The 24,318-nt window shown below is 61.1% G+C and overlaps 1 protein-coding gene across 1 annotated transcript in view; it reads right to left on the minus strand.

Annotated features, from left to right (window-relative positions):
* Positions 1-24,318, minus strand: part of LRP5 (LDL receptor related protein 5) — a 74,112-nt gene that overhangs the window by 39,483 nt on the left and 10,311 nt on the right. The window contains exons 2-5 of the mRNA XM_058662715.1: positions 13,509-13,905; positions 9,759-9,956; positions 7,762-7,958; positions 7,322-7,453 (exon numbers count right to left, since the gene is read on the minus strand). Coding sequence (XP_058518698.1) covers positions 7,322-7,453; positions 7,762-7,958; positions 9,759-9,956; positions 13,509-13,905 — 924 coding nt within the window. The remainder of the gene's footprint in view (positions 1-7,321; positions 7,454-7,761; positions 7,959-9,758; positions 9,957-13,508; positions 13,906-24,318) is intronic.

Below are 24,318 nucleotides of genomic sequence, written 5' to 3' on the forward strand. Positions count from 1 at the left end.
AAAGGCGTCAGATGAACGGACCCCAGCATGGGGCTCCAGAACCATGCAGAACGGACCCCAGCATGGGGGACTGTGGCGGGGACGGGGGGAGTCTGCACCTCGTGGGCTCCTCCAGTGGAGGGCGGGATCTGCCAGCTCTCCAGGCATACCTGCACACCAGCCCCTGCCCCAAACTCCTCACTGTGACTTCAGAGCGGGCACACAGCGGTACCAGGGGCCAAACCCACATGTACAGCCAAGCATTCCAGGTGCCTCCAACCCTGGGGCTCCCTCAAGACCCACACCCCAACCTACTCTGGCTGTTGTGGGCTCAGATGGCTGAGCTCAGCATGGGGACAGGGCCACAGACCCCCTGAAAGCCCCATGCTTGCCCTCAGCCAGTACCATTCGGGCTCCGCCCAGCCCGCCACCTTGTCAGGATTCGTCAACACTTGCTGCAAAAGTGGCACAAGACGTCTTGCACAGACCGGAGGAGGGGGCTCCCCCAGGTCTGACACAGAACTGGGGTGCTGTCAGCTCAGAAGGACCCATGCAGAACCAGAGGGCACAGCAGGTCAGGCCCCAGCTCCCAGCCCAGGTCCCGCAGACAGCTTCGGGAGCCTGCCCAAGCTTCGGCCTCTGATAAGAGAAGGCCCTACGAGCCTAGGGACTCGGGACCTGCTGTCCATCCTGACTCCGCCCCAAGCTCAGGGCTCATAACCAGATTCCCTCACTAGAGGGCGCACACAGGCTAGCAATAAGTGCTGAGCTCTGGGCGGGGGAAACTGAGGCAGGCAGACAGTATCACGACCCAGAGAGAATGGTGGAAGGAGCCCCCAAGGCCCGGGAGGTTGTTTAACCCGCTCCTGGGCTCAGGCTCCTCCCAACACGAATGCCCGGGGCAACAGCATCTTCACACCACCCCCAGCTCTCATTTAACACTGAGAGGCTGAGCCCCAGATCAAGAACACAAGCAGGCCACGCAGACGGCACCTGCAGCACTTGCTGTTGCTTCACCTTGTCGCCCAGAAGGTTCCATCATCCCATCAATGCGTCTGTGGGTGGCACCTTGAGGCTGGACCCTTGTCCAGGGTCGTGTGGGCCACACAGATCTGGGCTCTGTCCCCACCATGTCCTCACAGCCGCGGGAAGGCAGACGGGGCAGGAGGCGCACACCCAAGATGGGCTGATGCTGGGGGAACCTGCTGCCTAAGCAGCTCTGAGAGCTACATGGACACCACACAGGGCACAGTCGCAAACGTGGGCCACAAGGGGCTGAGCGTGCCAGCCTGCACGGGAACGCGTCAACACACAGCCCCCAGGCCGGACCCCACCCCCACAATCTCTTCTCATGAGTTTTGCCCCTGAACACAGCGGCCAGGACAGCCTGGGAGACACAGCCGGCTTCTCTGAGGGTCTGAGCAGCCCTGCCAGCACAGCAGGCAGGCTCCCCGACACCAGGGTCCAGGCAGGGACCGGGGCCTCTGCCCACAGGTGGACCGAGAAGAGGCTCCACGGGCTGAGCGGCAGACCCGGCCACAGTCCTGGGGCGCCTCACTGACCACCACGGAGGGATCCACCCCTTCCGTGGGCCCAGACTCAGAGTCTGCACCCAAACAGATTTACACATCAAGGAAGGAAACTATTTACAAAGCAACAGTGACCACAAACCGCCAGCCTCATGGCGCTGCCAAACACACCTTACCAGAGCCAGCTAGGGATCTGGTCCTCACGGTCACCTGAGCCCCGCCCCACCTTCCTTCCTGTGCGCATGCGCGCGCCCCTGCACGTACGCGCACACCTGTACGCACACACCTACAGGCGCGCACACGCCTGCGCGCTAATGCACCTGTGCGCATGCACCCATGCGCGAGGAAGCGTGCACGATCCTTGCGAATGCAGGATGCCAGATGCGGGCCAGGCGTTCCTGACAGGGGTGTGCTGCTCCGGGCCGGGGTCCAGGCACAGGGCCAGCTCCCACCTCCCTCCCTGCTGCCAGCCACGAGCCAAGGTGCCCCCGGCCAGCAGCGGCAACGGAGGAACCGAGACATACAAGTCCCCAGGCCCCGCGAGGACCAGGATGGAACGGCCGCACCCCTTCCAGCTTCCGAGGCTGCCGGAAATACTTGGAGTTCTTTTGGCTTGCGGCTGCCCCACTGCGGCCTCTGCCGCTGGCCTCGGCCAGCCTCCCTGCTGCGGTTCTCTTGCTGTGTGAACTTGGAGCTATCCAATTCCCACATGGCCATCTCTTCACCTAATGACACCTGCTGACACCACTTCCAACTCAGTCCACACACACAGAGCGACTGACCCTGCCACAGCAATGGGTCTAGCTGGTCCACCATCCATCCATCTACAGTGGCTGGAAGGCGTCCCTGGAAGGCGGAGACAGGCCAGGCAATGGGCTGGGCAGGAGCAGGACCCCAGGGGGGCTGGGGTCCCCGCTGCGCCTGTCCCTGTAGCACACACAGCCTCCTGGAAGCAGCCTAGTGTAACCAGCATGAGCCTAGAAATCCATCTGGGTCCCCCACATGAGTGCAGGGTCCATAGTGGCAAAACCCATGATGCTGTACTCCAGATAAACAATCTTTAAAAAAAAAAAAACAATAAAAATAAATAAAAACAGGAGAAAGAAGGGCTAAGCTAAAGAAGCCGCTTGCCCTAGCCAGGCCAGCCCTGGTAGGAAGACCCTCCTGGGGGCACCCATGCCACAGGAACTTTGAATCACCATGCTACCCCCCTATGGCACCTTCACAACAAAGCCACAGTGTGTGGCTGGACCAAGCACACATGGCCAGGGGGAGGGGGTCCTTGGCCCCCAGGGCACAGGCTGGGCATCACCACCCTGACAGCCTGAGCCAAGTGTGGCTGGCACGCAGCAGCCCCCAGCGGGCTCTCGGCCCCTCTGCACTGCTCCTGCTGCAGGGCACCTGGGCCTCTAGCTTCCTTCAAGAGGCCACCTCTCCCTGCTCCCAGGGGCGGGGGCTCCTTCCCAGCCACCCTCCACGGGAGGCGGAGGGGTCACTGGCCATCTCAAGCTGCGTGGGCAGAGCTGGGTCACCATGCAGGCTGTAAACAGCCTGGCCAGGGCGGCCTCCCAGCAGGCGGGCGGCCAGATGACTTTTGTTTGTGACCAATTGCCCTGCTGCTTCTCCCCAACCGGAGAAAGTGTTGGGACAAATGCAGAGCCCGCAGTCCGCTATGTTGGCCCAGGCAGCCGCCTGGACTGACCATGCAGTCACAGGGCCTGGAAGAAGTGGCCGGGACCGGGGCCAGTAACTCGAGGTGTGAGCAGCTGTCCCTTGTGGGGCCTCCCAGCATGGACCCCAGCAGCTCCCCTCCACCCTCAGAGCCTCGAGTTGGGGCTGTGTCTGCTCAGCTCTAATGTGGAACATCACTTCTCTGCCTAGGGGCCAGAGAGCGGGCAGGCAGGGGCGGACCCCCCCGGGCTGGGATCCTCTGCCACTGCCCCCTCCCACCACCGCTGCCTCACCGAGCGCTCTCAATCCAACCACTTGACCTCTACTTCCCAAGTCGGGGTACAGGCAGATAAGGTCCCCCTCTGCTGGGCTGGGAGGACCCCAAGGGGCACCTTGTGCAGCTACAGCGGGAGGGTACAGGGAACGAGGCCGGGCATCCAGTCGTGGCTGGTCAGCTTCGGGAGCTGCAGGAAGCACACTGGCAAATAAGCAGTGTAATTGTCTGACACCTACCGGTGCCTGGGCTGAGAAACGCACTCTGCATTGGTTTAAAAAAAAAAACCCAGAGACAGAGAGAGATCTTCCATCCGCTGCTCTTGTCCATGACGGCTAGATGAGGGTTGGGGCTGGAGCCAGGAGCTCCTTCACTCTCCTGACATGGGCACAGGGGCCTGAACACCACATGGCCACACGGCAGAGAGGAAGCCGGAAGGCAGACGCTCTCACTGAGCACGGCTCCGGAAAGAGGGGGTCAGGAGAAGCCCCTCTGGGGAGCCATGGCCAGCCCCACCAAGGACCAAGGAGGCAGCTGTCATGTCACCCACAAGCAACAAGGAAGCTAGGGAAGAACTGTGGTACAACAGGCTACTCCCCCACCTGCGATGACGGCATCCCTTGAAGTCCCGGCTGCTCCACTTCCCATCCAGCTCCTTGATGACACATCTGGGAAGGTAGTGGGAGATGGCCCAAGTGCTTGGTCCCCCCATACCCAGTTAGGCTCCTGGCTTAGCCCTGTCTGTTGCAGTTAGTAAAAATCAGTGGATGGCAGATCTCTGTCACCCTGACTTTCAAGTCCATCAATCTTGGGGGGTGCGGAGGAAGCAGCAACAGCAACACGAGGGAGCCATAATCCCTCCAGGCCTGCAGTGGAGGTGGGAGCGGAGCATGCCACACCTGCCACCCTCACAGAGGGGCCAGGGGAGGAGCCCAGGAGAGAACCAGGAAGACGCGCCCAGCAGGGGCTGCAGTGTCCAATCCCACATTTCCACTGGAACAGGAGGGGTCGACGTGATGGCCCCACTAATCCTCCACCTAAAAACACCGGCATCCCATACAGGCGCCAGTTCACGCCCCGACTATTCCAAGCCACCTTGCTCCCTGCGTGTGGCTGGGAAACCAGACAAGGATAGCCCAAAGTCTTGGGAGCTTGTACCCACGTTGGAGACCCAGAGGAGGCTCCTGGCACGACTAGAACAGGAAGCAGCTGAGGAGGCTGGAGCCTTACATCTCCCTGGAGCCAGGCTGGTGGCCTGCAGCGTGGACGGCGCCCCAGGGGGCACCTGGGGCTCGGGGACAGAATATTCTGACCACTGCTCCCAGGGGACAAGCTCCTGGGCAGCAAACTTCAGGCCCTCCCTCCCAGGTTAGACACCTGTTACGGGCAGTCCCGAGAGATGTGGACAGACACTGTGAACCCAGAACTTGACCCCGAAGACCACAAGGAACCAAAGGAGTGACCTGCTCTTCCCAGCTCTTCCCAGCTCTTCCCAGGCTAGGTTGCAGGAGTCCAAGAACAGGCACACAGGGATGCCTGCAGCTGGACGCAGCTCCGCCCACTGGCCCAGGAGGCCCGGCTGGGTCGGTGTCCCCAGCCCTGGGCAACAGCCCTGTCTGTCTGAGACGTGCTGCCCTCTCTTCTTTCCCTGGCTTCCCACGCTGTCATCCCGGCCCAAACATTGGCAAGGACCAGGCAGTGCGGTCCCACGTCTGTGCAGCTCCAAAACACACGTGGCCAATCCACTGCAGAGCCCAGAGGCAAGGAGGAAGAGAGATGGACAGCAGAGAAGTTTCTGGGGGCTGGGGTGAAATAAGGTACATGTAAGTGCCCGAGCACATCAGAACACACGACGCACCTTTTCCTATGTGCAGGTCAGACCGCGGCTTGCTGGCACTTCCCTGACGTGCCCGCCTTTATAGACTCCCATGGTCCCTGGCGGCGGCGGAAAGCAGCTGCCCGCTGCTGGCAACGTCACTCACAGCGGCTTCCCTCCCACCCCCACCCCCACGCTCCCTTTGACCTACTTCTCAGAAACAAGTGACAAGAGTCTGACTCTCGGAACAAACGTTCCCGTTTTTCCCAGCCCCGGGGCTAATCCACCCAGACGGACGGACAGACATGAGGGGCCCAGCTGTCGCCTGCTCGTCGGGCCCACCGGCAGAGCCTGCCCTGCCTCCTGCTGCCCTAGCCGTGTCCCTCGACAGAGGCACATCTGTTCAAAGTGTGCAGGGGCACAGGCATCCATCCCCCATCTGCACTCTCCCAGCCACTCCAGCTGCAGCCCAGGGCCTGGGAGAGCTACAGTCACCTGGCCTGCCACTGTCCTGAGCCCGTCCCTCCACTCCCCTCGGAAGGCTGTGAAGTGATACAAGTCAGTGGCCCAGCCAGGGGGGTGCTGGGCAGCTCCCAGCAGAATCCCCCTCCACAACCCCCACCCGCGCTGTCACTGTTTTTAACCCAATCCACATAATTGGAAAAACATGGGGGAACCGAAGCCAGCTGCCAGGCTCGGTCCCCAGAGGGATGGGGAGGCCCGGCCTGCCAGCTCTTCCCAAGGGCAAGCTCCGCCCACAGAGACCCACACCAGGCCACCGCGGTGTCCCCGAGCCCTGGCAGAGCGGAACAGGAGCAGCCAGTTACTGGCCTCCAAGTGACCATTTCAGGATGGGCTGGGTGACAGACACGAAGGTTCTGAGCCAGTGGTCAGCACCCCACAACACACACACACAGAGCAGTGGACAGCATTGTGCCCCTTCTGCCATCTCTCCTTTGAGGAGTTCAGAGTAGGCCAAGGGACCTGCAGGCCAGCACTGCCTTCTGTCCCCGTGCCCAGGGCCTGCAGGCCACACCGGGTGCCCCTCCTCCCTACCAACTCCTCTGGACAGCACCCGGCCCTGGTGGCCTTCGGGGGAGCGGTGATGGTGTTCTTGGCATCACATCAGAGGGCTGCCTAGCTCCAAGCTCAAGTTCAAATTCAAGCACAACACCTATCTGTGCCCCACCCACCCCCTACCCCATCCCCCGCCCTCTGCAAACAACCCGACCAGGCTCAGTCCCTCCCTGGGATCACAAGGCGCATGGGGGTGGGGGCTCAGCAGCTGCTCCCAGCCCCACCTGAGAGCAGTCTGCACCAGGTTCCCCAAACTGTCCTGACCACGCCCCCCAGCGTGCTCTCTTTCTGCTCCCCTGCAGGTGCCTCCCCCCTCCCCCTCCCGCCCCATCCCGTCCCAACCCTGGCCCTTGCAAGATTCCAGAGGCCTTCTCTGCCTGCCTGAGCGCCACCCTCCACCTGCACATGTTGCACTGGCTCCTGGCACGTGGGGCTTGCGTCTGTAAAAACTGGAGCAGGTGACACTCGATCCTGAGTTGAAGTCCTGGAGGGCAGTGACTTTGTGACTTTTTGGGTACCTGAGAGGGGCCCCAGCACTAGCCAGCCTCCAGCAGCCAGGCACTTCCCTTAGGGCAGCTCCTCTAACACGGCCCCGTCGGTGAGACGAGAGCAGACATGGACTGCACGTGTGCACGTCGGGGCCCCCGCACTGCAGCCAGAATCCGCGGCAGTGGCCTCCACTGCCATGACACTTCCGAGAGCAGGCCTGGACTCTCCTTATCTCTTTTTCTTTCTTACATCCAAATAAACGGATCTCTCGTCGCCATGTCCATGAGCTTTCTGAAGTCTCCTCACTTGGCTACTGACTGCATCCCACCAGGCGCGGGCAGTGCCCCGGACGGCAGGACATGTTCTACAGGCGAGGGACCTGGGACCGGCAGCCGGGCCCCACACAGAGCAGGTGGACCTGATGAGTCACCCCCGCACCCTCCCTGGGCCCCGGGCTGCAGAAGCTCCCCACCCCACCAGCCTCACCTGCCTTACACGTGCGCCCATTGTCCTGCAGCTGCACCCCAGTCGGGCAGGCACAGGTGTAGAATGGCTCCCTCGGGGACAGCAGGCACAGGTGCGAGCAGCCACCATTGTCCTCCTCACATCGGGTGTGAACTGGCCAACACAGAAGGAGAGAACATTCCAGAAGGGCACCCTCAAACCCCTCTCCCTCCCACAGTCACTTGCTTCTAAACAAGCCAGTTCCCTGCCACCTGCTGGTTGTTCCCAGCATGTCCTACCCACCCCCACCCTGTCCCAACCAGGGCCACCCTCCAACCCATGCGAGTTGGGCTGCATGTTCTGCTGTGCTGCTCCGCCCCATCCCAGACCCCACCCCCGGCTGCAGGTCCCACGTGGGCGGCTGGGGCGACGGGCACCCCTGGCTGCAGGTCCCGCAGGCGGCTGGGGCGACGGGCACTCACGGGAAGGCTGCCGCTCCTGGCTCAGCACCTGGATGTCCATGGGCGAGTACAAGGCGCTAAGAATCTCCTTCCTCTTCCCCCCGGTCCTCTTGTTGCACGCGTGGATGGAGCGGGTCTGCCAGTCCGTCCAGTAGAGGGTGTCCCCAGACAGCGTCAGGGCGAAGGGGTGCGTCAGGCTGCCCTCCACCACCTTCTGCCTGCAGGCGGTCAGGGAAGACGTCAGGAGAGCTGGGGGGAGGAGAGAGGCATGGCCACCTGGACGGGCCCTGCATCGCATGGGGCCAGCACAGGTGGGACACCGCCCATGCCAGCTTCCGACCTCGCTTACCTGAAGGCAACAAGCCTTATCAGCGACCCAGGGGGCACCTCCAGGCTGACCTGGCCAAGCCACCTGCTCCCTCATCTAGTGCCCTTCCCTTCCACATGCAGAGTAACTACACCGGGTGGTCACACAGGCCAAAGGCCTTCCTTCCCGTGTGTCTCTGATGGAATACAGCCGTTATCGGCTTGGGGACCCTTCTGAGACAGGCTCTGGGGGAAGAGGTGGCGGTGGGCGGTGCTGAGGAAGTCATGCTCTCTGGCCAGCACCCCGCAGACAGCGATCTCCCTGGGTCCCGGCCAGCCTCCCACAGACGGCGCTCCCTCAGGGTCCCGGCCAGCCTCCCACAGACGGCGCTCCCCCTGGGTCCTGCCCCTGAGTCACCTGTTTGGCAAAGGTCACTTTTTGTTAACTATACAGAGCTGAAATCCACACAGCGTGAGTGACCGCTAGAAAGGGAATCCTCCTATGTGCTGAGGGACCGTGGCTCTGCTGCACCAGGAACACGGCCAACCTGCCTCTCTTTTTCTTCCTGTCGCTGGCCCTGGGGAAGAGCCCACCCCCACGCCTGCGGCCCCAGGCTGCCAACTGATCTACCTCGCAACTCCACAGACTACTTCTGCCATCCTGGGCACAGACGGCCTGACACAATCCCAGGCCAGCCCTGGACCCTCTCTTCCCCATGGCCGGCCCCCACGTGGCCCCTGAGGAACCATGGCCACCGCAGAGGACACATTTTTTTTGTTTCTTTTTAAAATTTCTTTCTCATTTTTTTTTTAGAAGACACATTTCCAAACCCAGCCCATGCTCCTGGGAGGCTGGGGAACTTGGAAGGTGTCTGACGCAGGGCTTGGCGCAGGAGGCCCGGGGCCTGCCCGCCTGGCCTGGAGAAGCCTCCAGAAGCCTGCAACCTCAGGACCTGTGGGAGCCACACCCCGGCTGAGCTGGGATGCCAACCCCACCCCAGGACTGTCAGCCCACGGGCCCAGTGAACACACAGATCAGCACCCAGACACAAGCCTGCAGGCACCATGGTCAACCACGGGCCAGACGCCCACCCTGCCCCCACCTGGGCCAGGGGTGAGGGCTGTGTCCCTGGTTGTTAGGGGGCACCCCTGAACCCGGCCCAGGGTCAGCAGCAGGAAGCATGCAGACAGAAGTCAGGAGCTATTACACTAAGCTGACCTCAGGAAAACCCTCCTGGGTCATTTGCGCATTTCTTCATTTATTCAACTTCCTGAGCACCTCTGGGTGGGGCCCCCTGGCAAGACTGGGTGTGTCGGGAAATGCCAACTGCCACTGTTGGGATGTTCACCGCCTGGCAGGGTGGAGAGGGGTCCCGAGCCCCCACGCGCAGCTCTGAGGGCTTGGGAGCTCCCCCTGAGGTGGGCACACCCTGCAGGTGGAGGTAGGGCCACGCCAAAGGCTTTGCCGCGCCCCACACAGAGGAACATCTTCACCTAGGGCAGATTCCAGGCCCAGCACGTGAGGCGCCATCGGAGACACCCACAATCCGCCACCTGTGGGAGTCTGGCACTGGTTTCCAGACTGCCAGCTTGGGTCCCCAGGGTCTTAGGTAAAGAGAGCTGCAGGCACCCGAGTGAAGAAAGGGCACCTTCAAGTATACAGGAACGGCACCAGGCACTGGGGGAGGGGACCCCTGGGGTGGGACACTCACCGGAGGGAGCCGTCCAGGTTGGCACGGTGGATGAAGCTGAGCTTGGCATCTGCCCAGTACAGCTTCTGCTCATCCAAGTCGATGGTCAGCCCGTTGGGCCAGTAAATGTCCGAGTCCACGATGACCTTGCGCGTGCTGCCGTCCATGCCTGCCCGCTCGATCCGCGGCGTCTCCCCCCAGTCCGTCCAGTACATGTACCTGCCAGGGAGGGCACATGTGGCAGACACAAGGCTGGCACCACTGGCGGGTTCCGATTTCTGTCTGCACAGACACATACCCACGTGGGCACTGGGTTCTCCCCCACCAGAGGAGACCACTGCTTAGGGTTCTAGGCACCCACCAGCCCCCAGACTCGAAGGTGGTATTGTGGACACAAACCCCCACCTGTCAGTGGTGGCCCAGGAACTTCATGTTGCTGGGAAAATGCAACAGGAACTGGCGCTGTGGCATAACAGGTAAAGCCACCGGCAGCCCAGGTGGTCCCCGGTTCATGTCCCAACTGTTTTACTTCTGGTCCAGCTCCCTGCTAATGCGCCTGGGAAAGCAGTGGAGGATGGCCCAAGTGTCTGAGCCCTGCAAGGACCCACATGGGAGACCCACAAGAAGCTCCTGGCTTTGGCCCGGCCCTGCCCCATCTGAAGGGTCAATCAGTAGATGGAACATCTCGCTCCCGCTGTCTCTCCTTCTCTCTCTGTAACTCTGACATTCACAGAAATCACACAGGCACATACACACAGAGAGAAAATGCTATGGCAAAGTTCTAAAGGGCACCTCACCACCTGCTGGGAAGGAGATGAGCCATCCACGCTCGAGCCTGAGGTGGCCATGGGCTGCCTAATGCCAACACCATGGCATCCTGGGAAAGGCCAACATGGAGATGGCAGCAGGGCCCGTGGGTGCTAGGGCTGGGAGAAAGGAGGAGGAGGAACAGGTGGGGGACAGGCAGCAGCCACGAATCCTGCACCTGCTGCCCGAGCTCACCGTGAGTCCAAATCTGCTAAAAACACCATGTCCTCCCTGAAAGGCACGCACACACGGGATGGTGGGGGAGCTAGCCAGGCCCCCAGACAGGGTCATACACACTCAGAGGCTGCCCTGTCCCCAGCAGGGCGTGAGAGAACTTCCCAGGCAGCCTGAGCCCCCAACACACGAGAAGGCATCCATAGAACGGGGCCCTGCCCGAGGCACCAGAGCTGGCTCCCAGCACTGCAGGCCGGAAAACGTGTGGGAGCAGAACTGGCATTCCTCCTGGCTTTCCCAGTCCAGGCCTGCTGGTTTCCTTAAATGGGGAATCTGTGGGCCAGGCAGGCAGGCGGGCAGCTCTGTGACGGACTCCAGTGCCAGCACAGAGCCCCACCAAATTCCATGGAGGAGAGCAGCTCCTGAGAAGAGAGCACTGCAGCAATGGCTCGGCCAGCAGAAGCCACTGGCCGTGAAGGACAGGGCTGGCCTTCCACCAGGCTCTCTTTAAAGCCCCAGGAACCTCTGCCGGCCTCCCACGCCAGGGATAGGGCCCTCCCTTCCCCCGAGTACTCAGGGTCAGAGAGTCCTCCCGCAGGTCCTGCTCTGTCCCCCAGCCCTCCGTGTCACCCACATATCTGTGCCAGGCATCCACGCTGCCGACACTGCACCAAGCACGGTTTGGCCGTGGCACTCCAGGGCCACATACATGCAAGGCCCGTTGCAGTGCGTCAGCAGGTGTGGAGCCTCCCTCCTGGGCCTGGCACTTGACAGAGACCAGGGTCCAGCGGCACCGCCCACCGGACACCTCCCCGGGAAGGTGCGGCAGAGGTGGCCTCAACAGTCCCACCAAGGCGCTCCTCCCCAGGCATAGCGACAAGTGGGATCCTGTACTGCATAACCGGAGGCCAACCGCGCAGGCAGAGCCGGCCCAGAGCTGAGCATGGGGAAGCCTGCTGCCCCCTGGGCACTGGCACCTGCCAAGCAGACCATCCAGCGTCTCCCACCTCATGTCAGCTACCTCCCAGCCCTCACAGTGTGAGACAGGGCCCACCACCAAGTATCCAAAGTCCTTGCTCGATGCCCAGCGCGAGGCCAAGGAACCGTGTGTCTGGGGGCTGGGGTGGGGGGTGGGAGGACAGGTTCAGCAGCAATGGGCATTGGACAGTGCACACCGCCCAGCAGATCCAGCGCTGGCCCCAGGAGAGGTGCCCCACGATGCTGCCCTGTAGGTTGCAGTAGGCAGGCAGCTGAGAGGACTACCCACCAGGCAGTACAGTCACAGTGGCCAAGCTGGCATCTGGACAGCCGGGTTTGGGGAAGGGCCAGGGGCTGCCCAGCATGCCAGCAAGGGGAGCTACACAGGTGGGGAGTACCAGGCTGGTCTGGGCTGACTGAGGATCACAAATCCCCCCCACACACACACACGCATGCACACACAGCACATACACATTCACACACACAGTCACGGACATACACTCGACACACGCAACCCATCCACACACATGTTCTGTTGTATACACAAAATACATGTGCACCCCCCGATGTGCATTCACACACAGGATCCCTCCCACACACACGCTCTCCCAGGAACACACGCCCGGCACACTCCCACTCAGTCACTTTCTCACGCACACTCCACATTCAGTCTCTCTCGTGACCTTCACAGCAACCATGTGCACTCCCTCCCTTCACAGTAGCAGCGTCAGTCCTTGCCCAGCCCTTGCCCCTCCTGGCCCCTGTCTGCATCCCCCAGGCAGGCCTGCAGCGAGCCCCGCCTCAGCTCTGGTTGCAGGGGTGCCATCAGCCCAGAGCCAGGGGAGGGCATCGGGCGGACCTGGTGGAGCAGGGGGCAATGCAGCACCGTGTGCCACCTCTCTGATATCTGCGTAGAAGTGTCACAGAGAATATCTGGGTCTGGCGCAGGGTCACCCCGCCTTCTGAGGGGTAGAGGGAGCCTGGCAAGGTGAGCTGAGGGCTCACGGGGGACCCCAGCACCCCACGCATCAAAGCACAGGTTGGAGTCCTGGCTGCTCTCCTCCTGATGCGACTGGGAGGCGTCCCAGTGCTGTGTCCCTGCTGCTCACACAGGAGACGTGGAGGGAGCTCCCACCTCCCGGCTTTGGCTGGTTCCAGCCCAGCTGTCATGGGCCGCACAGAAGCCCCTTCTCCGCCTCTCCGTCCCTGTCTCCACAGCATCCAAACAAGTGAATCTTGAAAAAAAATCAACTTCTGACAGCTGTTTCACGGCCGAACCAGCAACGCAGGACTGGACAGAAGGGGCGGGGCGGGGCCAGGGCGACCCACAGAAGGGGCGGGGCGGGGCCGGGGCGACCCACGGAGGGGACAGGGCAGGGTCAGGGCAACCCATGGAAGGACATGAGTGCTGTATCACTTCAGGGCCGAGACAAGCAGGAGGAAGGCAGATCTACCTGCTCAGAAAATTCTAGAATGAGTGGGGCCAGCAAAGCCAGGCCACCTCCTCACAGCCACTCACACCCTCATGACCTGGAACAAGGGCCAGACCGAGAAGCACAGAGGGACAACTGGGGACAATCACAGAACAGGCCAGAGACACCCCTTCCCCACATCCCCAGCAAGTTCTGCGCCCAGACAAGAAGTGGCATCTCCTCAGCCCACTGAGCTGTGGGGAGGGTGTGTAGGGGGTCAACACTACCTCTGGGAGAGCCCGTGCCTCCCCAGGCCACCCACCCAAGGCATCCCACTGACAGGGAAGCCCCCTCCCCACCGACCCCCAAGGAGCCAGCAGGAGAGAGGCCAGGGGCTCACCCGTGAGCAGGGTCCAAGGCAATGGCCCGCGGCTGGTCCAGGTCCTGCCAGAACAGCACCCGGCGCGACGAGCCGTTCAGGTTGGCCACCTCGATGCGATTGGTCTCCGAGTCGGTCCAGTACAGCTTCTTGCCCACCCAGTCACAGGCCAGGCCGTCGGGCGCCACCAGGCCGGAGATGACCACGCTCTGCACGGCCACCCCCGTCTGGTTCAGGTAGGTCTGCTTAATGGCCTCCTCGCTCACGTCTGTCCAGTACACGGCGCCCTTGGAGAACTGGAAGTCCACGGCCGCCGCATCCTCCAGGCCGCTCACCACGATGGTGGACTCCAGCTTGACGCCGCCAGCGTCTACCAGTCGCACATCCCGGCGGTTGGCAAACAGCAGGAGCGGCGAGGCTGTGGGGGACGGAGCAGACGGTGAGGGCACACAGCGGGGACATGCATGCAGGAGACCAGACCCTAGGGAGGGGCAGGGACTCAGGGCCGGGGCTCGGCTGCCAGGTCCACCACCTGCTCCAGCCACGGCCCCTGCGAGAGCCCCTCCACGGGGAAGGAAGAGCCACGGAGGAACCATCATATTCAGTGTTCCGGGTCCTCTACTCCTGGAGCAGGGCGGAAAACCAAACACAGCCATGGACAGTGTGATGTGGGGGCTACATGTGTCAGAAGACAAAATTCACAGAGGACAAGAGTGACCCATGGCACGGGTCATTCGCAAACCGTGTCTCTGATGATGCAGTCACTGTGTAGACTAAACAGAGAAGTTGCGTAAACCTCAGTAGGAAACAACCGACCCAAGATGAGCAAGGCACTCGGGCAGCCCGTCTCCCGAGCCCAGGAATAATCACGCGCCATCCTTCCGCATCAGGGAAACGCAAACCACAGCTACCGACAGACACCACTCCGCGCCCATCGTCGGGATGACCGCTCGCGTGGGCACACAGAGAGAATAGAGACCCAGGGCACAGCTGCTGGGAGCGTCAGCTCAGCTCCCCAGCCAAACAGAACTGCAGCTCCTCAAACAGTTAACACTGGGGGCTGGCACAGTGGTGTATAGGCTCAACTTCTGCCTGCAATGCCGGCATTCCACGCGGGTACCGGTTCAAGTCCTTGGGACCCTGCAGCCACATGGGAGATCCAAAACAATATCCTGGCTCCTGCCACTGCGGTCATTCATGGATCATCCGGCAGATGGAAGACCCCTCCCTCTCCATAATTCTTTCCAATAAAGCAATAAATCTTTTGTTTGTTTGCTTACATGGGGCAAGAAGGGGAATTCTGCCCCGAGTGTGACTGTGAAATTTAGGTTATATGTACCTTGACACAATAATAATAATGATAAACTTTCAGAAAAAGAAAATGATGAGAGGTCGTGGCTGTCGCTGGGCATTGTGACCGCTCACAGGAGGGACACCCACACTGGCGTCAGCCCTGCCTGCCCAGTCAGGCCCAGACAGACCATACGAATGCAGGGTCCAAGGTCCCCAGGTCGCTGTGGCCTGCCTCTGCAGTGGTGGCGGGTGAGCCGGGGAGGCCTTGGAGAGGCTCCTGCATGCTCAGGGCCAAGGGCTTCCGTGCTCTGGAACGTTCCCTCGGGTCAGGCTCCGGCCATGCTCTCCTCATTCAGTGCCCATCTCGGGATCGTGTTTTGGGGTCCCACACAGAGCTACATTCCTCCCCCACCAGCCACCACCTCCAGCACCCCAACTTGAACACGACTTCTGCCTGGCAAGAGAGGAGAACGGAAATTCTAGGAGACGTGCCAGCCTCTGCGCCCAGGCCTGGGCAGCAGTGTCAGTGGGGCCCCACGGCTTGCCAGGCTACGGGGCACTGCTCCTCAGGTGACAGCCACGCAGGGCAGGGACCAGTGATCCCCCCACTCTGTGAACGAGGCTGACCGGCCGGCACCCCACGGCTGCCACCGGGCCTGTGAAGTCCTCTCCCAGTGGACTCCCTCGTTAAAGAACAGGCACAAGGGGACACGAAGTGCCCCGGGTGCCAGCAGCTGGGGCGGGGCCTCATGGGGCGGGTAATTCTGGGAGCTGGAATCTCCCCACTGCGCAGCTCACACAGGAAGTGGACCCCCAAACAGGTGGGGCTCCCCTCTGTGCAAGTAATCCTCCTGGGGTGTAGTGGCCCATTGTACTCCACTCTGCAAGGAGGTGGCCCAAGGGGCCAGTGGACAGCGGGACAGCGGCCAGCAGCCCGGGGCCAGCCTCTCCATGAGAGGTGAGAGGCCGGGGAGGGGGGCCTCGCCAGGGAGCTCCCTAGGCACCCAACCCCCTGGCCAGGCCTGTTCACTCCCCAAACTGGAAAGACGACATTCCCCACCCGACACTTCAAAGGCCAGGTTTGTTTTTTGTTTTTTGGTTTTTTTTTAATTTCCTGTGCTTTGCCCAACCTTCCTCTGCCAGGGAGGAGCAGAGGAGCAGCCCTGGAGAGCTGGGCGGGGCCTGGGCAGGAAGGCCGTTCCCCAGAGCTGCTCCTGTTTCTGGAACCTTCTACAGCACCTGCATGCTTGGCATCTATCATTAGAGGAGCTCATGCCACTCTCCTGGGGTCCTGGCTCTCGCTGGGAAGACCCAGGCAGAGGCTCCAGGCCCACAGTGAGGAGGAGCCATCGGAGTGGGGACCCCTGTTACAAGCTGGGAGGAACAGAGCAAGCAAAGTGGAGGGGGAGAAGGGACCGAGCAGGCACCAAGGGAAGCCACGGGCTGGGACCGGGCGCCCTGACTCCAGGCCCCATCCCTGAGCAGCCTGCCGGCGCTGGGGAATGGACCCCCCTGAGAACTGCACAGACACCCTCCCAGGGTACTGCAGAGGCAGAAGGGGGCAGGCAGAGAGCCAGAACCAACGAGGGACTTCAGTGACACCAGAAAAGCTACAAGCCCGTCAGGCAGAGCCAAGAGGCAGGGGCAGGGCCCAGGGGAGGCCCCTCCCACCACCCCAGTTCTCAGCCTCTATTGGGTCAGGGGTCATGGCTGCCTATCCCCCAGGCCACAGTTCTCAAGAGGGTAACCTGGCACTGTGGTATAGCGCCCTAATCCTCCACCAGCAGTGCCAACACCCCCACATGGGTACCACTTCAAGTTCCGACTACACCTCCCATCCAGCTCCCTGCCGTGGCCTGGAAAAGCAACCCTGCATGGCCAAGTCCTTGGGACCTTGCATCCACGTGGGAGATCTAGAGGAAGCTCCTGGCTCCTGGCTTCAGATCATCCCAGCTCCAGTCATTGCAGCCATTGGGGAGTGGCCCAGCAGATGGGGCATGCCTCAGAAGTTTGATGGGGCCAGGCAGGTGGCCAGCAGCCACTGGAAAGGACAGCCAGGTCTCATGACAGGGCAGCTACAGACACACATGAACCAACCTCTGAGGACACAGGCGCAGGACACCATCGGGATCATGGAACATGTCCTCGCTGCTCCTGGACATTCAAAGGAGCTGGAGCTGCTGGAGGCAGGGCCAGGCCCCAGCACAGCCCGCCCACCTGCCCGTGGCTGTGGGAAGGACAGGAAGATGGCTCCTCTGCCAGCCGCCTCTGTGGATGGGCCCCGTCTGGCAGAACCGCCAGGAAATGGCTGCAGAAACCACGTCACGAAATGCCCGCGGACGCGGGGTGCCCCCGGACCACACTTGGAGACACAGGGGGTCTGAACACGAGCGAGAACAGCAACCCACCCCACCCCAGGCTGGCTTCTGGCATTGGAGCTCCAGACCACACTTCCACCACCAGCACCGCGGGACAGCTCAGCCCTCCGACCCGGACTGGGGGACTCGCCCAGCCCCTGTGACCTCACATCCCCTGGCAGCTTCCAGGCCGCTTCCTGCCGAGGCCGGGCCCAGCGGCATGTGCCAAGGGTCCCACCAGTCCCGGCAGGCTGAGCTGACCACAGTCCACTCTGCCAACTCCCACCGTTCTCCACTACAGGGGACAGCCAGGACCTGGGTTCAAAGCCTGCCCTCCACAGGTGTCAAGGCGAGGGTGGGGGCAGACCTTGCAACTGCCCCCTGAGCCTGGGCCCCCACTCTTCAGTGGCACCTCCTGCTGGTACAGAAGACAAGCAGGTCCTCCAAAGGTCACACACAGCAGCTAGTGGTGCTGGGGTACAGCAGGTTACTGCATCGGTTCAAATTCCGGCTGCTCCACTTCCCATCCAGCTCCCTGTTTGTGGCCTGGGAAAGCAGTGGAAGAAGATCCAAAGCCTTGGGACCCTGCACCCACATGGGAGACTGGCATAGAGCTCCAGGCTTTTGGTTTCAACCTAGCCCCATACTGACTATTGCATGGACAATACCATGATTCCACTTTCCATCTAATTAAAAGAAATCTAACTTTCTTAAGGATCTATTTATTTGTTTGAAAGTTAGAATCACAGAGAAAGACAAAAAGCTCTTCTGTCTGATGGTTCACTCCCCAGGTGGCTGCAATGGCTGCAGCTGAGCCGATCCAAAGCCAGGAGCTTCTTCCAGGTCTCCCATGTGGTGCAGGTCCCCAGGCTTTGGGCCAGCCTCTGCTGCTTTTCCAGCCACAAGCAGGGAGCTGGATAGGAAGTGGAGCAGCCAGGACATTAACCAGCCCCTGAAGACTGTTTAGGATGGTTCCACGGAGTGCAGGATGGATCTAGTCCCGAGCAGGCGCTCTGACACCCACAGGTGCACACAGGTCAGGGCAGCACGCGCAGAGGCCACATACGCACTGCCTGCTGGGCGGACGTGACACAGGATGTCCCTCAGCGACAGGGCCCCTCACCTCAGACCCAGGCTCACACAGCCGTGGGATGATCCTGCATGCACACAGCAGCCCATACACCCAGACCCCAAGAACGGATTCCAGGCAGGTGCCGAAAAGAGCGGGCAGAGACCAGACCCCGCACAGGCAGGGTGCTTCCATGTTAGAAGCCAGGAATGTTCCAGAACCAGGCAGAGATGGTGGCCCCCCACACTGCAGGCATGTGCTGAAGCTCTGAAGGGTTTTGGATCACAAGTTAAACATGCACAATGGAAACGCCCCGAGCAGTCCAGGCTTTGGGAACGTCCCTCCAGGGCCTCCGGACTTCAGGTCATCCCAGATTCTGGGTTTCTGCTCCACCCCACTACCGCCACCAGCCTGCCACCAAATCCCAAAGACTAGAAATCCCCTCAGGGTACACACACACCTCATAAAAGCAAACAACTGCTGTCGCTGGGCAGGCTGGGGCTCGCGAGGGCTTCCAGTCTGTGCAGACCCTGAAACAGGGCACAGTGCAGGCACCCAGGGCATGGTACAAGCACCCAGGACATGGCATAAGCACCCAGGGCATGGCACTGGTGCCCAAGGCACAGTGCAAGCACCCAAGGCATGGCGCAGGCACCCAGGGCATGGCACTGGTGCCCAGGGCACAGTGCAAGCACCCAGGGCATGGCACAGGCTTCCAGGGCATGGCACAGGCACCCAGGGCACAGTGCAAGCACCCAGGGCACGGTGCAAGCACCCAGGGCATGGCACAGGCACCCAGGGCATGGCGCAGGCACCCGGGGCATGGCACAGGCACCCAGGGCACGGTGCTGGCATCCAGGGCATGGCGCAGGCACCTAGGGCATGGCATAGGTACCCAGGGCATGGTACAGTCACCCAGGGCATGGCACTGGTGCCCAGGGCACGGTGCAAGTACCCAGGGCATGGTGCAGGCACCCAGGGCATGGCACAGGCACAGTGCAGGCACCCAGGGCACGGTGCAGACACCCAGGGCATGGCGCATGCACCCAGGGCACAGTGCAGACAACCAGGGCATGGTGCAGGCACCCAGGGCATGGCACAGGCATCCAGGGCATGGCACAGGTGTCCAGGGCATGGTGCAAGCATCCAGGACACAGCACAATCCCCGGGCTCCCCACCCCCGGTACCCCGGCCAGTGTCCATCCTCCCTCCCTTCCCCCTAGCTGAAGGTTCTGTCCTAGTCCCCGGGGCCTGCCTCAGTGAAATCCAGAATCTGCAAACCCCAGAGCCAACAATGCCATTTTCACCCATGTAAGCCCATCCACTATTTATATATGGAATTCCTAACAGATGTCCCGGCCGCCATTCCTACAGCCTGTATTTTACACTGTTTACATGGTAACGCCAAACAAGGCTCGCACCGAGGTAACCCAATCCTTTGCTACTATACCAAAATAAGCAACATCCTCAGCTCACGCCTGATTTATATTCACCAAGCGTCACACGGGGCTTCCAATGGCTTGGCCCACTATAGCAGGCGGGAGCTGGCACATACCCGGTCACGGCCAAGCAAGGATGAGCCTACACCTGGAACAGGCCCAGGGGGAGAGGCCCAGTCAGGAGATGGGAGGGGTCCATGCTGGAGGAGCCCATGTCTCAGGTGGGCAGGACATGCCGTGGGGGGAAGGGGCATGTCCACACATACACTCAGGTCCGTATATACCCCCACACACATGTACACACACCACACAACTCATACCCAATCATACCCACCGTCAAGCCACACCCCACACATACCCGCATGCTAACAGTCAACCCACACGCAGGCCCGCGGCCACTGACACACATCTTCACCTGAGCTGTACACACAGGCCCATTTGTACTGATGTGTGCACACAGGTGCCCTCAGGCACTCTGCTGACACACAAACACACACACACACACACACTCTGAGCAAGAAGAAACACGGTAGGAACCACACACTCAGCAGAGGCAAGCAGCCTGGGGTGGGCTGGCCAGGTGGCTTCCTGGAGGAGGAAGGGCCGGCCAGGGGTGAACCAGGCAGGCTTCCTGGAGGAGGAAGGGCCGGCCAGAGGTGAACCAGGCAGGCTTCCTGGGAAAGGAAAAGTTGGCTGCAGGCCAACTCGCTCACTTCCTGGAGGAATGGGGACCGGGCAGGCCCAGGCCCAACTCCCAGTGAAGTCAGCTGCCAGGAGCCGTCAGCAGCCACACCTGTGCCCAGCGTGCGTGCGAGCAGGCAAGCGTGCGTGTCCACTGCTGGGCTTCTCCACAGCCCAGGGCAGGATCCTCCCAGCCCATCCCCTTCAGCAGCCCCTCCACCGTCACCTTGCCCCCATAATCTCGCATCAGCACCCTAAGCCTCAGGAGAACCCATGCCAGGCTCTTGGGGGTACCTGACTCGGGGTCTTCCCAAGGTGGCACGGTGTCGTAGGGTGACCCCGGAGACAGGGGTGCTGCTTCTGCGCTCTCACATCAGGGGGCGGGAACCTGGCTTTTACCATGCACTGGGTCACACCGGGAGATATGCCCAGGCATCCGTCACACACAGCATCCATGCCAACGGAGGGCACACATTTAAAATCACGTAGCCGGGGGCGGGGGCAGAGCCTGCAGGTGAAGACGCCCACATCTCACGTCGGAGCCCAGTCCTGGAAAAGCAGCTCCCTGCTGACACAGACCCTCGGGGGGCAGCCACAATGGCCCCAGGAGGCAGGTGCCAGCCACCCATGTGAGAGACCCACACCAAGCCCCTGACTAGGGCCTGGCCCCGTCCCAGCTGCTGTGAGCACCTGGGTAGGGAACACCACGATGTCTCCCTCTTTGCCATTCAAATAAATCAGTTTATTTTGATACAATTTTTTTTAATTTAGACATAGTGTTTTTCAAACTATATACCTGTCACAGGGACAGTAACTACAGACAGTGCACAGGCGATCAGAAATAAACATCGATTACGTACACTCAGTGAAAAAAAAAAGCCACAAGTTTCTAGCAGGACTCACAACTCCAACCAGTGCCCCAGGGAGGGGGTGGTACTGCGGTGCAGTGGGTTAAACCACCAATTAGGACACCCACATGCCACACGGGCGTGCCCGGTTCAAGTTCCGACTGTTCTGCTTCCCACCCAGCTGCCTGCTCACGTGTGTGGGGGGGGCAGCAGGAAATGCTTCAAGCCCTTGGGTCCTTGCCAGCCCTGTGAGAGACCCGGATGGAGGCCCCAGGTCCTAACGTTGGCCTGGGCATCCTTGGCGGGCAGGGAGTGAGCCAGGAGATGAAGGCCCACGCTATCTCTTTCAGACAGATGGGAATGACAACAAGGAAACGGTGCTTGGGGTTCCTCGTACGCTTGCCCTTGGGGCATCTCTAAGAACCTTCTGTACAGCCGGAGGCCCGGCCTGGGTGGCTGTCCACTCCTTCACTCACCTGCTTCAGGAATTTGCTTGCCCAACACCTTCCGTCTCCCACCTGCTCCGGCAGCCGCTGCGACTGCCACACCCACCCTCGGGCTGCACCGGCACGGTCCACAGCACCTCTCCGTGGCAAGCGGTCACCCCCCGACTTTGCATTCTGCCAGGTCCCAGTATTTCCACACGAGGGAAGGAGAGAGGCCGGGCAGAGAGCTGGGAACTGCAGGGAACAAGCGGTGAACCAGCCGCCGGACACCGCCTTCTCCCCACCAGCTCACATCCAACCTCTCTTACATCTTTTCCTTCAACCTTGAGTTTCTACACCCCGGTCACATACATTTCCAAACTTCCACACTATGTTAAAAAATAAATGATAATAGCATAAGTTTAAGGTGCGCACCAATCTACAAAATTCCCAGAAATGTGATAATAAACATGAAACTTCAAAGACACCTGGTTAAGGGTGGGGCCCCGGCGGAAGTTTCCTGTCCAAGCTGGAAGGTTCTAGGAGCGCAAGTCTTTGAAATGCATGGATCTGACTAAATTGACGCAAACTGGGGGTGGAGAAGGGGGGAACCTGTACTGGCAGCCCAAGTGCAGGGGGACCTTGGTTCTAGGTCCAGCGAAGTTAGCGACAGCTCTCCGTGTCCAGACTGCTGTGTCCCTGGGCGGCTGGAACCACTCACAGTCAGACCTTGAAGGACATTTTCAGCAAAAGCAGACCCGAGTCTCCCCTGGGAGCCTTCCTGACGGAGCTGGAGGCGCCCTTCAAATCCAGGCCACTCTGCAAGGCAGGTGCTGGCCCAACCCGTGCCTACAGCCCCCTCACACCCAGCTCTCTGCCTGCAGGCCCAGCTAGCCCCCGACTCACGCCACCAAGGCGACCGTGATAGGCTGTCCTGCTTCTGCTCGGGCTCTGACCCCAGCGGGGTCTGGCCTGGCTCACGGACACAGCTCTAACACAGACCAAATGAAGAACCTGATGTTCATGACAACCACGCCAGGCCCTCGGGTTGCTGGGCACCTTAGGTAGTGAGCGCGAAAGAGCGTGCAGGATCTCCCCAGAACAGCCACAGATTTCCCAGGACACTCAAACACCCATCTCGGCCCTTGCCCAGCATCCCTAGCGAAGCACTCAGTCAGTAGTCTCTGGGAAGCAGCACGCTGCCCACCCCCACCCCCACCACCTCCACTCCTGGCCCTGTGAACCTGTGTCCTGCGCCCTGCCCAGGGAGGCCTGGCTGCCAGTGCCCAACAGGACACACTCGCCTGCCCCAGCACCATCCCTCCCTCACCCATGACAGCGAACCCCCATCCAGGGGTCATGAAGAAACCCTCTCTGCACCTTGCTTCAGCAGCAGAACCCACACGGGGCAGGCCAGCAAGTGCTGCACCTGCTAGCCTCCTCCTGGCCAAGGCTGTTGGAGCAGGGAAAGCCTCCCCACCGCCGGCCCCAAGATACAGGGGTTCAGGGCGTGGGGGTGGGGGGCTCGAGGGCAGGTAAAGGCCAGCTGGAAGGCAGCCCCAGGAACAGGCTCCCCTCCCGGGCACTGCCAGGACCGCTTCTGGCCATCGCCGGGCCCTCACGTACACACACATGCACACGTAGCCACAGCGGAAGAGATAACTAACTGTGAACTCCAGCCAGGAGACCCAAGCAGGGACCACGACTCAGGGGTCAGGGAGGCAGGCAAGCAGGAAGTGGACAAGGAGGCCACTTGGGGGTGGAGCAGGAAACCTAAAAAATAAACCTTGCACAAATGAAAACCAAATCGCTTGCTTCGGGCACCTTCGTGCCCAGGAAGACTGGGCAAGGTGCTCTGTGCTCTTCATTGCAGAAAGACAGGCTGGAGGGGTGCCAGCACAGATCTTGGCAGAGGGTGTGACTGTCAGTACAGAGGATACAGTACACGGGGCTGGGAGGAGGCAGCTGCCTTTGGCCAGACACTCTGGGCCTGGTCCCACGTAAGAGCTGACCCAGGCTCTGTCCAGCCAGTCCGGAAAGCTGGGACACAGCAAGGGCCCCAAACCGGAAACAGACCACAGAGAGCCTGCCAAATGCGTTCCTTGGGGTCAGCCAGAGCCTGGCCCTCCCCACCCACCCAGAGGCTCCTGACTTCTGGTCCCTCCCAGAAGCGACTGAGCGGCCCCAATTCCCACACCCACAGGGTCACCCCCTCAGCCCAGAGCTAACCATCAGATTATCAGCAAAGCCCCTGATCCTACAAGTCCCAGCACCATTACTGCGAGGGACGCTGGTCCCCAGTCCTTGACCGACACCTGCCAGACAACAGACCTGGGGGAGGGCACAGGCCCCAGTCCCAGGCAAAGCCTGCCCACTCAGCCCCACCAGCAAGGCAGCCTGCAGAGAAGAGGCTATAGCCTGGAGCAGAACTGCCATTTTAAAGGCTCTGACAAGGCCGGCAGGGAGGGACCTAGCTTGCTTCCAAACCTCAGGGTTTCCCAAAGGTATCAGATCCAAGACCACACTTCAGCCTTCACCGGAAAAATGAAGTAAAAAAAAATAAATAAAAAAAAAATAACCCCTGGGCAGGCCTTGGGCCTGGAGGTCAAGGTGTCCACAGCCCACATGGAGAGCTTGGGCCAACGCCTGCTTCCAGCGCCAGATCCCAGCCTCCTCCTGACTCAGTGGGGACCACTTGGCAGTCCCTGGCACCCACGCT

Source organism: Ochotona princeps, chromosome 4 (assembly GCF_030435755.1).
Source record: "Ochotona princeps isolate mOchPri1 chromosome 4, mOchPri1.hap1, whole genome shotgun sequence".
Classification (NCBI taxonomy): domain Eukaryota; kingdom Metazoa; phylum Chordata; class Mammalia; order Lagomorpha; family Ochotonidae; genus Ochotona; species Ochotona princeps.